The sequence below is a fragment of the Physeter macrocephalus genome, chromosome 4 (assembly GCF_002837175.3).
Source record: "Physeter macrocephalus isolate SW-GA chromosome 4, ASM283717v5, whole genome shotgun sequence".
Taxonomy (NCBI): Eukaryota; Metazoa; Chordata; class Mammalia; order Artiodactyla; family Physeteridae; genus Physeter; species Physeter macrocephalus.
The window spans coordinates 38,998,449-39,012,695 of record NC_041217.1 but is presented as its reverse complement, the minus strand read 5'-3'; the positions used below and the strand labels follow the sequence as shown (position 1 = coordinate 39,012,695).

The 14,247-nt window shown below is 49.1% G+C and overlaps 1 protein-coding gene across 2 annotated transcripts; it reads right to left on the bottom strand.

Annotated features, from left to right (window-relative positions):
- Positions 1-5,006: 5,006 nt before the first annotated feature.
- On the bottom strand, positions 5,007-13,949 carry AVPR1B (arginine vasopressin receptor 1B). Of its 2 annotated transcripts, XM_028488526.1 has the most exons (3): positions 12,764-13,949; positions 12,500-12,673; positions 5,007-8,494 (listed from the first exon to the last, which is right to left on the bottom strand). In XM_028488526.1, the coding sequence occupies exons 1-3, from the start codon at positions 13,440-13,442 to the stop codon at positions 8,166-8,168; spliced, it is 1,182 nt and encodes a 393-aa protein (XP_028344327.1). In that variant the 5' UTR covers positions 13,443-13,949; the 3' UTR covers positions 5,007-8,165. The 2 variants fall into 2 exon arrangements, with proteins under 2 accessions (XP_028344327.1, XP_007100387.2); XM_007100325.3 differs by having other exon boundaries at positions 12,500-13,949.
- Between the last annotated feature and the right edge of the window lie 298 nt (positions 13,950-14,247).

Here is a 14,247-nt window from a genome sequence, read left to right as displayed (position 1 = left end):
CCTTTTCTCCACACCCTGTCCAGCATTTATTGTTTCTAGATTTTTTTGATGATGGCCATTCTGACCGGTTTGAGATGATATCTCATTGTGGTTTTGATTTGCATTTCTCTAATGATTAATGATGTTGAGCATTCTTTCATGTGTTTGTTGGCAATCTGTATATCTTCTTTGGAGAAATGTCTATTTAGGTTTTCTGCCCATTTTTGGATTGGGTTGTTTGCTTTTTGATATTGAGCTGCATGAGCTGCTTGTAAATTTTGGAGATTAATCCTTTGTCAGTTGCTCCAATTGTTTATTATTGCTTTTTTTTCCCTTGCCTGAGGTGACATATCCAAGAAAAATGTTACTAAGACCAATGTCAAAATGTGTACTGCCTATGTTTTCTTCTAGAAGTTTTATGGTTTCAGGCCTTGCATTTAAGACTTTAGTCCACTTTGAATTTATTTTTGTGCCTGGTGTGAGAAAGTAGTCCAGTGTGATTCTTGCGCGTGTAGCTGTGCAGTTTTCCCAACACCATTTATTGAAGAGGCTTTCCTTTCCCCATTTTATATTCTTGCCTTTTTTGTCATAGGCTAACCCACACTTCATATAAGTGTGGGTTCATTTCTGGACTCTCTATTCCAGGGGTCCCCGACCCCCGGGCCAAAGACCAGTACAGCAGACTGGTACCGGTCTGTGGCCTGTTAGGAACTGGGCCACACAGCAGGAGGTGAGCAGTGGGCGAGCAAGGAAGCTTCACCTGCTGCTCCCCATTGCTCGCATTACCACCTGAACCGTCGCTTGCACTACTGTCTGAACCACTGCTCACATTACTGCCTCAAGCATTGCCCCCATTGATCGCATTACTGCCTGAACCATCCTCCCACCCCTGTCCATGGAAAAATTGTCTTCCATGAAACTGGTTCCTGGTGCCAAAAGGGTTGGGTACCGCTGTTCTATTCTGTTCCATTGATCTATGTGTCTGTTTTTGTGGCAGTACCACACTGTTTTGATTACTGTAGCTTTGTATTGTAGTTTGAAATCAGGGAGTGTGATACTTCCAGGTTTGTTCTTCTTTCTCAAGATTGTTTTGGCTATTCAGAGTCTTTTGTGTTTCCATACAAATTTTAGAATTATTTGTTCTAGCTCTGTGAAAAATGCCATTGGTATTTTGATAGAGATGGCACTGAGTCTGTAGATTGTCTTGAGTAGTATGGTCATTTTAACAATATTATTTCTTTTTTTAAAAAAAATAAATTTATTTATTTCATTTTTGGCTGCGTTGGGTCTTTGTTACTGCATGCGGGCTTTCTCCAGTTGCAGCGAGCAGGGGCTACTCTTCGTTGCAGTGCGCAGGCTTCTCACTGAGGTGGCTTCTCTTGTTGCGGAGCATGGGCTCTAGGCGCACGGGCTTCAGTAGTTGTGGCGCACAGGCTTAGTTGCTCCTTGGCATGTGGGGTCTTCCCGGACTAGGGCTCGAACCCGTGTCCCCTGTATTGGCAGGCAGATTCTTAACCACTGTGCCCCCAGTGAAGACCCTAACAATATTATTTCTTTCAATCCATGAGCACAGTATATTTTTCCATCTGTTTGTGTCATCTTCAGTTTCTTTCATTAGTGTCTTATAGTTTTCCAAGTACAGGTCTTTTACTTCCTTAGTTATATTTATTTCTAGATATTTTATTCTTTTTGATGCAATTGTAAATGGGATTATTTTCTTAATTTTTCTTTCTGATAGTTTGTTGTCAGTGTATAGAAATGCAACCAATTTCTGCATACTACTTTTGTAACCTGCAACTTTTCCAAATTCATTGATGAGCTCCAGTAGTTTTTTGGTGGCATCTTTAAGATTTTCCATGTGTAATATCATGTCATCTGAAAACAGTGACAGTTTTACTTCTTCCTTCCAATTTGGATTCCTTTTATTTCTTTTTCTGGTCTAATTGCTGTGGCTAGGACTTCCAATACTATGTTGGTTAGAAGTGTTGCGAGTGGGCATCCTTGTCTTGTTTCTGATCTTAGAGGAAATGCTTTTAGCTTTTCAACATTGAGCATGATGTTAGCTGTGGGCTTGTCATATATGGTCTTTATTATGTTGAGTTATGTTCCTTCTATAACCACTTTGTTGAGAATTTTTGTCATAAAGGAAAGTTAAATTTTGTCAAAAGCCTTTTCTATATCTATTGAGATGATCAAATGACTTTTATTCTTCAGTTCATTAATGTGGTGTATCACATTGATTGATTTGTGGATATTGAAAAATCCTTGCATCCCTGAAATAAATTTCACTTGACCACCATGTATGATCTTTCTAATGTATTGTTAGATTAGGTTTGCTAGCATTTTATTGAGGAGTTTTTCATCTATGTCCATTGGTGATATGGGCCTGTAATTTACTTTTTTTGTGATATCTTTGTCTGGTTTTGGTATCAGAGTGTGGCTGGCCTTGTAGCATGAGTTTGGAAGCATTCCTTTCTCTGCCAATAATTTGAGAAGGCTAAGCATTAATTCTTCTCTAAATGTTTAGTAGAATTCACCTGTGAAGATGTCTGGTCCTGGACTTTTGTTTGTTAGGAGTTCTTTAAATTATGGATTCAATTTCATTACTGGTGATTGGTCTGTTCATATTTTCTATTTCTTCTTGATTCAGTCATGGGAGAGTGCACATCTCTAGGAATTTGTCCATTTCTTCTAGGTTGTCCATTTTATTAGCATATAATTGTAGTAATCTCTTTTGATCCTTCATATTGCTGTGGTGTCGTTTATAACTTCTTTATTCATCTCTGATTTTATTTATTTGGGCCTTCTCTCTCTTTTTTCTTGACGAGTCTGGCTAAAGGTTTATCAGTTTTGTTGAAGCTTTTCTTAATGGGGAAAAAGAGATTCTACTGATTAGAGAGGCAGAATGAAGACTAACCACTACCAAAGTCAACAACAATGACACCATCTTTGCAAACAGAAATAAAACTCTACTTTTTATTGATCTCTTTTAAAAAGAAAAAAAAAAGAGAGAATTCAAGAGTGTGCTGAAGAGATTCAGATAAGTTACAGCACACCCAAGAGAGACTGGGCAGAGATACTGCTGAGACAGTTCCCACACCAGGAGAGGGGACAACTGCAGTAGCACGGACAGAGCACCTGCTTTCTGCAGAATTCTGGATAGGCCCTGGGAGTTAGGAGGATCAAACACAAAAATAAGACTTGAGCATGTGGATGGGGTCAAGGCATGTATAACCTAGTTGTGGGGACAGGCAAGAGCATGTACAAAACAACATGTGACAAGGGAGAATTAACACAGAGCAATGAAACCAAAGCTCATCAATGTTTAAGTAGATTGGGTGTAGGAATGTTAAGATCAGGTGGGCCTAATCAGAAAGAAACATCTCAGAGAGAGGTGGTTTCTGACCTCAGTTTAGGAAGAAAGATGGACAATTGACGGATGGGAGAAGAAGCAGAAGGAAAGGGAGCAGGCCTGACGCGATGGAGGCACTCAATAAATTCTCCAGGGACTGACCTGAACTGAACTCAGAAGCAGTGATGATACTTGGGAGCAGGATGTTGATGTCAGAGAAAACAGAGACAAGAATGCCACTGACCACCTGATTAAGGTCAATAGTGAACTTCTGCTATGATTGGCTTCAAAAGTATGACTTTCATGGCAGATAAGTATATCATAGTGGTTAACATTAGCACTGACCCCAGTTGCTTATAAGGGGAAGGCATTCTTGGCAACTGCTGTTTAAGAATAGAGTTGAAAGTGTGACTCCAAATGACTTACAGAGGTTTGACTGACCATCAGTGGTGCAGATGACTTAGATGACCTGTTAAGTGAAGAGGAGGACTGATTTCACATCCTAAGGAGCTTGGGCCAATAAGCTGATGACTGGGGCCAGCTAACAATATGACCTGATCCTCATTGCTAGCCATGTTACTAGAAATAAAATGGCCTTTTGTTTGTGATACCTCTGTGAGCTTAAAGGGTTAGCTGCCTAAATCTGTATAAATGGTTGCCTGTACGAGTAATCACCATTTGAGGAGCACAGCTTCTGGTACAATGAAGTCACTCTCTCCCATGTTGTATGTCATCAGAACCTCCAGGGAAGAATCATGCTGCCCCACTCTGGGCTCCTCTGTGGATAAAGACTGGATAAAATCTCTCCAAAACTATCTTATACCTATGTACCGAAAAACTGATTTGCTACTGGCAACCAGTAGAAAGTTGATTACATGTCAATGATGAACTGGGAATACACAGTAGACTAGAGTAAATGTGACCTGTCTTCCATGAATTTTTATTCTAAAGGAGCAAGCACCCAATGCTCACCATAGAACTGAAGCAGAATTCCATGAGGGACACTAACTTATTGGCCAGCAAGACCCACAGGGTGAGGAGGTATTTTATGCTCAACGCCAGTGGGATATTTGCTCTCAGATCAGGATAGTCTTCCTGGTCCAGAGGGGCCTCAAGAGGCCTTCTTACCCAAGCCCCTGGCCTCTAAACTAAACACATTATAATTTCATCATTGAGGTCCCCTAGCTCTCTCATACACTCACCCTTTCAGGAAGGAATTTCTGTATCAGGCCCTTACCCTGCAGAAGAAACCTCTTGTTCTTTGCCCCTCCTTGCCAAATACATCCTCCACGAACTTAGACGAAAAGAACTGCACGTCCAAGTATCTCAACAGAGCTGGTCAAATGAGAGATCAAGACTCTAGAACTTGAGGGAAAGTTAGTATGGCGTAAGAACTGGAAGACCGGTGTGACTTTCCCAGTAGGTCCCTGTGGGTCATTACTGCTTCGGACACACTTTCAGCTCCACACTGCCACCGTGTGGCCCCAGGACAAATCCCAGGTCACTCTTGTCTCCTTTTCCCTCTTAAGTGAATGTAGGGGTACCAAGAAGGTGGATCCCCGCCCTTCAACCTTTCCCTTGGCCCTGCCCTGTTCAAGGAGATCACAATTTTATTTTAGCTTACATATCCCATTGTCATTGCCCATAGGAAACAAAGAAGCCCAGAAATCTCCTGGTTATTAAGTAGCTGTATTGGTCAATTTCAACCACATGTCTGGGTTCTGGACCCAGGAGTGAGTTGCTGTGGCCTAGGCTGAGGCTATAGCCCCTCGATAGATAAAATACCTATTTACATACAAAACACAGAGTCATCTGCAAAATTACTGGCCTATACCAAACAACATAAAAAGCCATTCTGAGAAATGCCCACAGTCAAGCAATTAACCTCCTCCTGCCATCTTCTGCCCTGCCCACCCACCAGACCCCTGCTCCCACATGGGTTCCACGGGACTGAAGTACTGTATTTCACAGAGTCCACAGGATGGCATAAACATTTTACAAAATTGCTCAGCCCAGGGACAGTATCGCTCAGTTTTTCCTGGGGTGAGCTGTCAGAAATGAGCTTGACCCAGAGAGCACGGGACCTCCTTCTTGCTTCCCACAAGGCCCACCTCCCTGGACCCTATCCAAGGCCCTGGTGCTGGCTCTGAATTCCTGTGACAGCTTCCTACAGGGACTGCAAAAGCCATCATTCATAGATCCAGACAGGATCCTGCCATTCCCTTCAGGAGCCTCCTGGAATAGGCTCCAGAAGCCCCCAGCCCAGTGTCCAGCTGTTCCCCATTGGCCTCATCATAGGACAGCACTAGCTTTCTGGAAAAGGTCAATTGCAGCCTTTCCATGGGAGGGAGAGGGAGGGCCCCAAACCACCACCACAAGTAAATCCGCCCTCATGCGATGCAAAGCTGGAAATATAATAGTAGGATTATGTGCTACTCTTTGCTATAGAAGGCCCAGATTAGGCATGGAAGGGGCTCTAGCCAATCTTGATTCCAGGTCTCTTCTCGCCTCCCTAATATAGAGTCTCCTGGGCCCAGTGCCCTGGAAGTCACGCACTGGATGCAATCCCGAGCCAGGCCACTATCTTCTCTAATGTCAGTAGAGTGTTATATAGTCTACAGCCTCACATCTGTGACCTCCCAACAAGGCGGGCATTGTTATTTCTATTTAACAAATGAGGTGCCTGTTGCTCAGAGAGATTGGATAACTTGCCCAAGTTCAAACAGGTAGAAAAGAGGTGAGGTCAGGACTCAAACCCAGGTTTGGGGGTACAAGGCCGGTATCCCTTGTACCTCCCAGTCATCGTGATGAGCAAAGATTTACTTAGTACCTACTATGGGCACCAGGGTCAGGAACTGTGGTCTGAAGTGCAAGCAGAGCAACTTCAACAGCTCAGCTGGCATGGGAGGCTCCTCAGCCCAGCTCCATCGGGACAGAGGGACAGGGAAGAAGTGGTTGGATGTCAGGGACTGATGTTAGCAACAGGGTGCAGTGAAGAGAGACAGTAGGTTCCCATATCCACCTTGAGCCTTGGTCTCATTAGGGTCTGTGTCCCGCTCTCCACTGCTCTAGTATTGAAGGGCTGGGGTGCTTTGTTCACTCACAACACTCAGCTTAGGTTCTTTTCTTTTCAGGAAGCCTAATGAGACTTCTTAGAGCTAAGTGGCCTCTTAAAGAAGTGTATCCCCAAAGCCACAGTCACTCCTCAAAACTTCCCCAGGAGTGGAGGGCAGAGAGTAACTGCTCCCTAGAGCACTCTCAGGAGCTCTTAATTAGATCAGCAATCCCTACATTAGCATGGGTTCATGTGTATAGTATAGTTCAAGAATTTACAAACCACCTACACACGCACAGTCCTATTTGACCCTCATAATGAAGAGAGCAAGGCCATTGGTGGTGGCATGGTGGTAGAACCAGGACCCAGTTCTCCTGACTTCAGCGGATGGTCTTTCCACCATCAAGACCATCGCTTTGATTAGAACCAGAACCATGGTGGGGAGGTTATCCCATGGTATAAATCCCACTGGGGATAATAAGGAGCAGGACAAAGCCCCACATTCTACCTGCCAGGCTCTCTTGGCGTCAGCATCACAGAACTGAGGGCAAAAGTGGACAGTACGGCCAAGGCAGGAACCAAAGTCACCAGAACTGAGTCAAAGGGCATAAATGTCACTGTCATGAAAATACAACAATTCTTCCAGAGCCTACTGGTTAGAACGTCCTTAGAGAACGCTTCTCCAGTCTTGCAAAGTCATGAAAGTTTCAAGCTGGGAAACGCCTTAGAGATCATCTCTGTTCTACAGGTGAGGAGCTGAGGCCCAGAGAGAGAGAGATGACTTGCCCAAGGTCATACAGATACCCCACGGCAGAACCGAGTTTCCAGTCCTGGGCTCCTGATTTGATCACGGCAAAAGCATGTGATTCGTGTGGAAGCTTTGAAGAGCCTCAAACAAATCCAGAGCCATGACTAAGTCACACTTTCTCAAAGGATGTCTCCTCTGTACATCCCCAAGAGGCAGGAGCCATGTGGACCCCTTGAGGGGAGGAGGGAGAGCAACCAATCCCTGCTGCCTCCGAGGCTTCCTCCCACTCGGAATTTTATTGTGACCATTTTCATCTCCTCCTTTCCTCACTCTTTCTTCTCACGTTCACCCCCCATTGGTCATTCCACTGAGAACATGCAATACTTTGCCCTGTCACCCACCCTAACTCTAAACGAGGTGCGTGGGGAGAAGAGAAGTAGCGTTTGCAGAGTTTTTACCAGTTACCAGGTGCTGTGCTAACCCTGCATTTCCCTTCGGTAGACAGGTGGGCATAGCAGGCGAAGCCCTCACACCTATTCACTTTCTTCATTAAACAATCCTCTCTCTACCAAAAACAACCCCAAAAACAAAAACTCAGGATGCAGACAGGGTCCTTCTCGCAGGTTTTCACTCCTTCCCTCTCCTGGTTGAACTGGGATGCGCTAGTCAGGTTAGGATGGGACAAACAAGATAGGAGACCAGCCTCTGAATCCCTGCTGCCTGTGGACCCCCAGACAGGACAGCCCTAGGCCTGTCAGATCTGGGGCACCACATCTACCACACGTGTGGTTCCCAGACACCCTGTGAATATGGCAGGATCAGGGAAGCAGACAGTCTGATTCTCCCTGACTCCCAGCATGTGAGGTTGGGAGCAAACGACGGCAGCTGTGTAACCAAGAGTAGGAGCAGCCATTCTGGCGTCCTCGCCCTGCCTCAGACTGGGCTCCCCTAACTCCAGCCCTGTGCTCCCAGCATTTACACCCAGTGCTGAGATGGGTGGAGACCCTCTGCCACAGTCCGGGAAGTGTTCTCTAAAAGATGCTGGTCTCGGTGATGGTGCCCCTGTCCACCTGCTCTTCACCCTCCAGTGGGTCTTTGGGCGCCGGCCTCCGGCTGAGTCTGGGGCTGAGGCTGAGGGTGGGCAGGCCACTGGAGCGGGTCAGCAGCATGGCGCAGCGGCTGGATGGGCTGCCGCTGGAGAGCTGCCTGCACATCCTGGGTCCCGGCCCCCCGCAGCAGGCCAGACGGCAGAGGGAACGCGGCCACAGGTGGCCGTTGAAGCCCATGTAGATCCAGGGGTTGCAGCAGCTGCTGAGGTTGCCCAAAAGCATGGAGATGGTGAAAGACACATTGGTTGAATCTGCCGAGAGAGAAGCACAAGAATTTCAGAGCTTGAAGGGACCTGGGAGAGTGTCTTGGTCCCTACTGAACGGAGAAGGAAATTGAATCCCAGAGAGGACCTGGGACTCACATGGGGTTCTATAATTAGAAAGGAACACAGCTGGGGCATGAACCTGGGACTCCTGACTCCAGAGTCTTGCCTCACTGATTTATTTGTTCGTTTTGTACTACAGGGTGACGACAGGATCCGAGGCTTGCTCTGAGTTGACTTTAGAGGTGCAAACATAGTCCGGGACAGGACCAGCCCAAATAGGAGACACTGTCTTTGCTCCAAAACCTCGCTCTTGAATCCCCTCATGGATGTACAGCTAGGATGAAGCAACTTCTATAAAACATGCAGGAAAAATAACCATGATTCTAGCCAGGTTCAGGCACACCTCCATCCCCACTTATGTCATAGATACGGGTGCACATTGCCTTCCGAATTCTGTCCTCCTTGACCCTGAGGGGTCAGTCCCAGTCATTCTGTCATTCAGTCATTTTGCATGTGAGTATCGACTGTGCCAGGCCAGTGATAGGGACCTGGTAGGGCCATCAGTGGAGCCTGAAAGCCCTACAGGTCCCATGATGTCACCTCCAACTGTGCACCTTCTAGGTACAGGGCATCCAGGCAACCCGTTCCAGGCCAGTACTTGTTCTCTGTCGTCAGAAATCACATCCAAAGAATGCACCATCCTTGGCGGGTGGGGGAGCTAATTTCTCTCTTGGGCAGTCAAAATGTGAGAGTTCAAAGACTCTGATAAGATTTCTTCCAGATACAATACTCTTTCTGAAAATGAAATGAAACTTCTCACGACAACAGGAAAGCTGCTGGGATGGGCCCCGTCCTCCTGCTAGATGCACCACGGCTACAGTTACGGCATGGGTTGCATACTGAGTTACCCTGCTCTTCAGTGGAGGCTGTAGAATCACTGAGCACAATGCTTAAGCTGGAAGGAACCTTAGAGGTGGAATCACCAAATACAACGTAAGAGCTGGAAGGAACCTTAAGGGTTATGGCATAGACTTGAACCTAGGTCTTCCCTCTTCAAAGCAGCAATCCTGCACCCTGCCACCATTTCAACCAACAAACTCAAAGGCAAAGCTCAAGTGCCTGCTCTGTAAAGCACCATGAAATCTTCCGATACACAGATTCCTCATGCACCTCTCCCGAGGGTATGCTCTCCAGTGCGGTACTCGTAGCCCAAGAGAAGGGAAGATACAGGGTCAGCATGTTTGAGAGAAGGCTTGCATCATAGAGGTAGGAAGCTGAAGGCACCTGGGCCTGGATGGGCAGGTCTAGAGCACAGAAGTGAGGGCAAGGAGCGAGCACCTGTAAGTGGAGGAGAGACCATCCTCAGCAACAAGCACAGCCTCCTTCAGGCTTGTCTGGGGTCTGGCCTGCTCCCCAGTTAACTTAATACCCAGGGGCTGCAGAAGACTTGGGGTTGCTTTGGCTAAGGGGTGGTATTCATCCGGTGTGCTCCATTGACATATATATGTAGTGCCTAGACTAGGCCAGAGACTTAGGGGTTCCAGAAGTTTCTTCATTTGGGAAGCACCTGTTTGATTTGGCCCTGTCTGAGCCAGGCCCTGTGCAGGGGCTGGAGATGGGCCCGGAGCATCGGAGTCTGCAGAGGCTTCACCTCTCAGCTCCCGAGGGCAGATCCACTACTAGTCCTGGCCAAAGGCTGCACTGCATTCTGACGGAAGCTCAGCTGACAGTCGGGGGCAGGGCCAAGGGCAAGGATACAGACAGCTTCTCACCAAAGACCCAGGGACAGGCGGCCAGGAGGCTAGTTTGCTGTGGAGGGAAACTGGGTGTACTGGAAAGTAAGTCTAAAGTAACGAATGTCAGCCCGACTCAAAGGTCCCAGAGGGCTTCCAATTTTCTGAGGGAGCACATTTTCTGAGGGGTACTTAGTTCCTGTACTTCAAACTCGGTGAGGCTCTTGGTAAGTGGTAAGCACTCTATACATGGGTCTCTGGGACAGGCTGATGATGACAGTGAGTACAGCAGGCGAGCAGGAAAGCCTGCACTGGCTGAACGGCAGGATCCCCATCTTCCGGTAGGTTCCTCGATAAAGGGGTCAATGGCCTTCTCACCCCTGGTGACATCAGCTCAGCTGTGATTGTTGGGAATAAAGCCACGCCACGGTCAAAGCTTGGCCCACAAAGACCTTGATTCGATTCCTGGCTCCATCTCCTACTAGCAGCGGCACTACGGACCAGTTATTTCACCTCTCTGAGTCTCAGGTTACTCAGATGTAGAGAAGGTCACCCCGAAGTAGCACAAGGCCTGAATGTGCTTGGCACTAGAAAGCCCTCCTTCCTTCTATTCTGTGCTTGACTAGAGCAGGGAGGTCCCTACAGGTGGTTAGGATTAATACGCTCATTGCTTTAAGGGTAATTTATAAATAGTCTCTGGTCCAGACTGGTGTCTGAAAGGTGGTTAAGAAGGGGTATGATGGGACTGTAAGAGTTCAGTATTGCTGTCACACTTCTCTCACAGAGTTGTGTTAACATCATGAACAGCCTTCCACTTAACTTCATCTCTCCAGAAAAGCAAAGCATTTGGCTTAAGTGTGTGCTAGGATGAGCAAAATGAGATTAGAAACAAAAGCACAGGGAATGGGCTTCCCTGGTGGCGCGGTGGTTGCGCGTCCGCCTGCCGATGCAGGGGAACCGGGTTCGCGCCCCGGTCTGGGAGGATCCCACATGCCGCGGAGCTGCTGGGCCCGTGAGCCATGGCCGCTGGGCCTGCGCTCCGGAGCCTGTGCTCCGCAACGGGAGAGGCCGCAGCAGAGGGAGGCCCGCATACCACAAAAAAAAAAAAAAAAAAAAAAGACAGCCTACAGGGAAGGGGGACCACTCCCTAAGAGCTGGTAGGAAGTGGTGGCCAGGGTCTGCTGGCCACTGAACCCTCGGGAAAGCTTCCAGAGGAAACTGTGCACAGGGCCTCCCTAGGGCAGTCACGTGCTGCACCCATTATATACCCCGAGCTGCGCATAAGATGTGATGCACTGCAGAGGACACAGTCACCCCTCTTCACAGACTTGTCCCCCACTCTTCTTAGGGGAGCAGGAACAGATGTCTTTGAATACCTCTCTCCAACATTTTGGGTGCCCAGACACCGCGTCTACCTTTCTGAGGACAAGTTCACCCCCAAATGGCCTGACCATCTGGCAGTGTCTAAAACTTAGGAGGCTGCCATCTACCTCACTCCAAAAAATGACCAGAACAAGGCCTTCTATGTGCCAACCGGAACACAGTCCCATTTTGTTTTTCACGTAGGAGGAAGGGCCCTCTCCTCGTCACTTTCAGAGCCAGGGTTATGGGGGCACGGGGGGAAGGAGGATGTAGTTGAGGGGAAAAAACAAGGAGGCACCAGGCTTGGGTTCTACTTTTCACTTTGCTGTGTGGCCTTGGGCAAGTCATGTTTCCTCTCTGAGCCTCTGCTTTCTCATAAGCAAGACAAAAGTGTTGAACTTGAAATTTCAGGGTTGTGCACCAAGGCTAATTCATTGAAAGTGGCTGTTGAAAAGGAGTTCAACGTCATGTTCAGTTGCAGGGGGGAAGAGCGCTGAGAGACATAGTTCGTGGGCCACAAATTGCCATCCTGGATGGAATCATTTGAAAATCCCTTTCAAACATCTAGCAAACTGCCAGTTGTTTGGCCAAATCTACTAATGGTCATATTTTTTTAGGGACAAATAGTATTTTTAAATGTTTACATTAGTTACCAAAATTTTAAAATATGGAAATTCACGCAAAAGATACTCACATGGCATCTTTTGGCTGGATGGGAGTTGCAGCTGTCCCTTTTTACATGGGACAGGCACCATCTTTCCTAACTGCTTCACTCATTTGTTACCTATGCGGCCTTGTGAGCCATCGTGACCCTGTCCTAATACTCTTGTCCTCTCCTCTCCGCATTTTTCCACCTCAGGCTCCCACACCACCCCTCACCAGACCACACACTTGCCTTCATCAGGGGCATTCTCGTCCCACACAGACCACATCTGGACACTGAAGAAAGGCGCCCAGCAGGCGATGTAGGCCAGCACAATGACGAAGGTCATCTTCACAGTTCGGATCTTGGCCCGTGAGATGGTGCTGGTGCTGCTGACCCGGGATGGCAGCCCCCGTGTGGCTGCAGCTGAGGCAGAAGGAGGTGAGGGCCGGTTCCAAGTCCTCCAACCCCCTCCTTCTACCTTCCAGGCCCCGGCCTTGACTTTTAGGTTCTTACAGATTTCATGGCAGATGAGGCTGTAGCAGGCCGTGAGCATGGCCACAGGCAGGATGAAGATGGCCAGGGTGGTCCAGGTGATGTAGGCCCGTGGCCCCCAAGGAAAGCGGAAGTCTGCCCAGCAGTCCAGCACTCCAGAGCCCTGGATCACCTCTCGTAAAGAAAAAATGAAGACTTGAGGGAGGCTGAGGATGGCAGCCAGCAGCCAAGGGGCTGCAATGAGAGGGTAGGTGGACCGGCTGGGCTGCTGGAGGCTGCACAGGGGGTGACAAACGGCCAGGTAGCGGTCAAGCGTCATGGCCAGCAGCATGTAGGTGGAGGCGAACATGCTGAGCACCTGCAGGTACTTGATGGCCTGGCAGAGGGGGTCGGGGCCCTGGAAGCGGTAGGTGATGTCCCACAGCAGCTGGGGCAGCACCTGGAAGAGCGCCACACCCAGGTCCGTCAGGGCCAGGTGCAGCACAAACAGGTGCATGCGGGAGCGCTTGCGGCCTGGCTGTCCCACTGTCAGCAGCACAGTCAGGTTGCCCCCTGTCGCCAGCACCAGGACAGTGGCCAGGACGCCGATCTCCACCTTGGCCAGATCCTCATCCCGGCCCAGCCAGGGTGTGGTGGCATTGGGGACAGAGAGGGTGCTCCCGGGGGTGGCGTTGGTGATCCAAGGAGGCCCAGGATCCATGGTGGCAGTTTGCTGGGAGGAAGGAGAGGGATGGATGGAGAGTGTGAGTGTGAGTGGAGAGGTTGGTTGAATGAGATGGAGTGGGGAGGGGAAGTTTTAAGATGGAAAAAAGGAGAAGGTTGGGGATGACCGGGAAAAGGCTGAAACTGGGTGGAAATGTTAAGAAGATGGGGATAGAGAGGACGATGGAGAATGAGATAAGGAAGGAGAAGATGCTGATCCCAGAGAGGGGAGGGGGAACCCAGGAGCGAAGGGAAGGAGGGGTCAGGGAGGCAAGGTGTCAGGAAAGGAAGAATGGATGAGGCTGTGCACGGTGAGGCCTCTGGAAGGGAAAGAAGGCTGGGGGAGCGGGCACCACTCCCAAATCCACCCCAAATCCACTCTCTCCAAACTTTTCCGGAAGCGGAAAGCGGATGTCCCTGAGCCTGCTTGGAGGCGCGCTCCCGGCCATCGGTGTCGCCCGCCGGCCTGGAAGCCCCAGCCGAGCCCACGCGCCCCGGCCGGCGTGTGGCGACCAGCGGCAGCTGCAGCGCACCGGCTCGGCCGAGCGAGTTTTATGCTCTAGCGCAGCCCGAGCGCAGCGGCCCCTCGGCGCGCCGGTTGGCTCCTGCGGAGGAGGGCGGAGTGACACCCACAGGAGGAAGGACCGAGAGCCTGGGTGGAGGGGTGGGGGTAGGTGTCGGGGGAGGGTGCTGGAGGAGCGTCAGAGGGGGCGGTGGACCAGGGACAGGGAGCCCGAGAAGCGGACGACGCGAGCAAGCGCTCACCAGCCGGCGGAACCCACGGACCCTCAGACAGACAGATA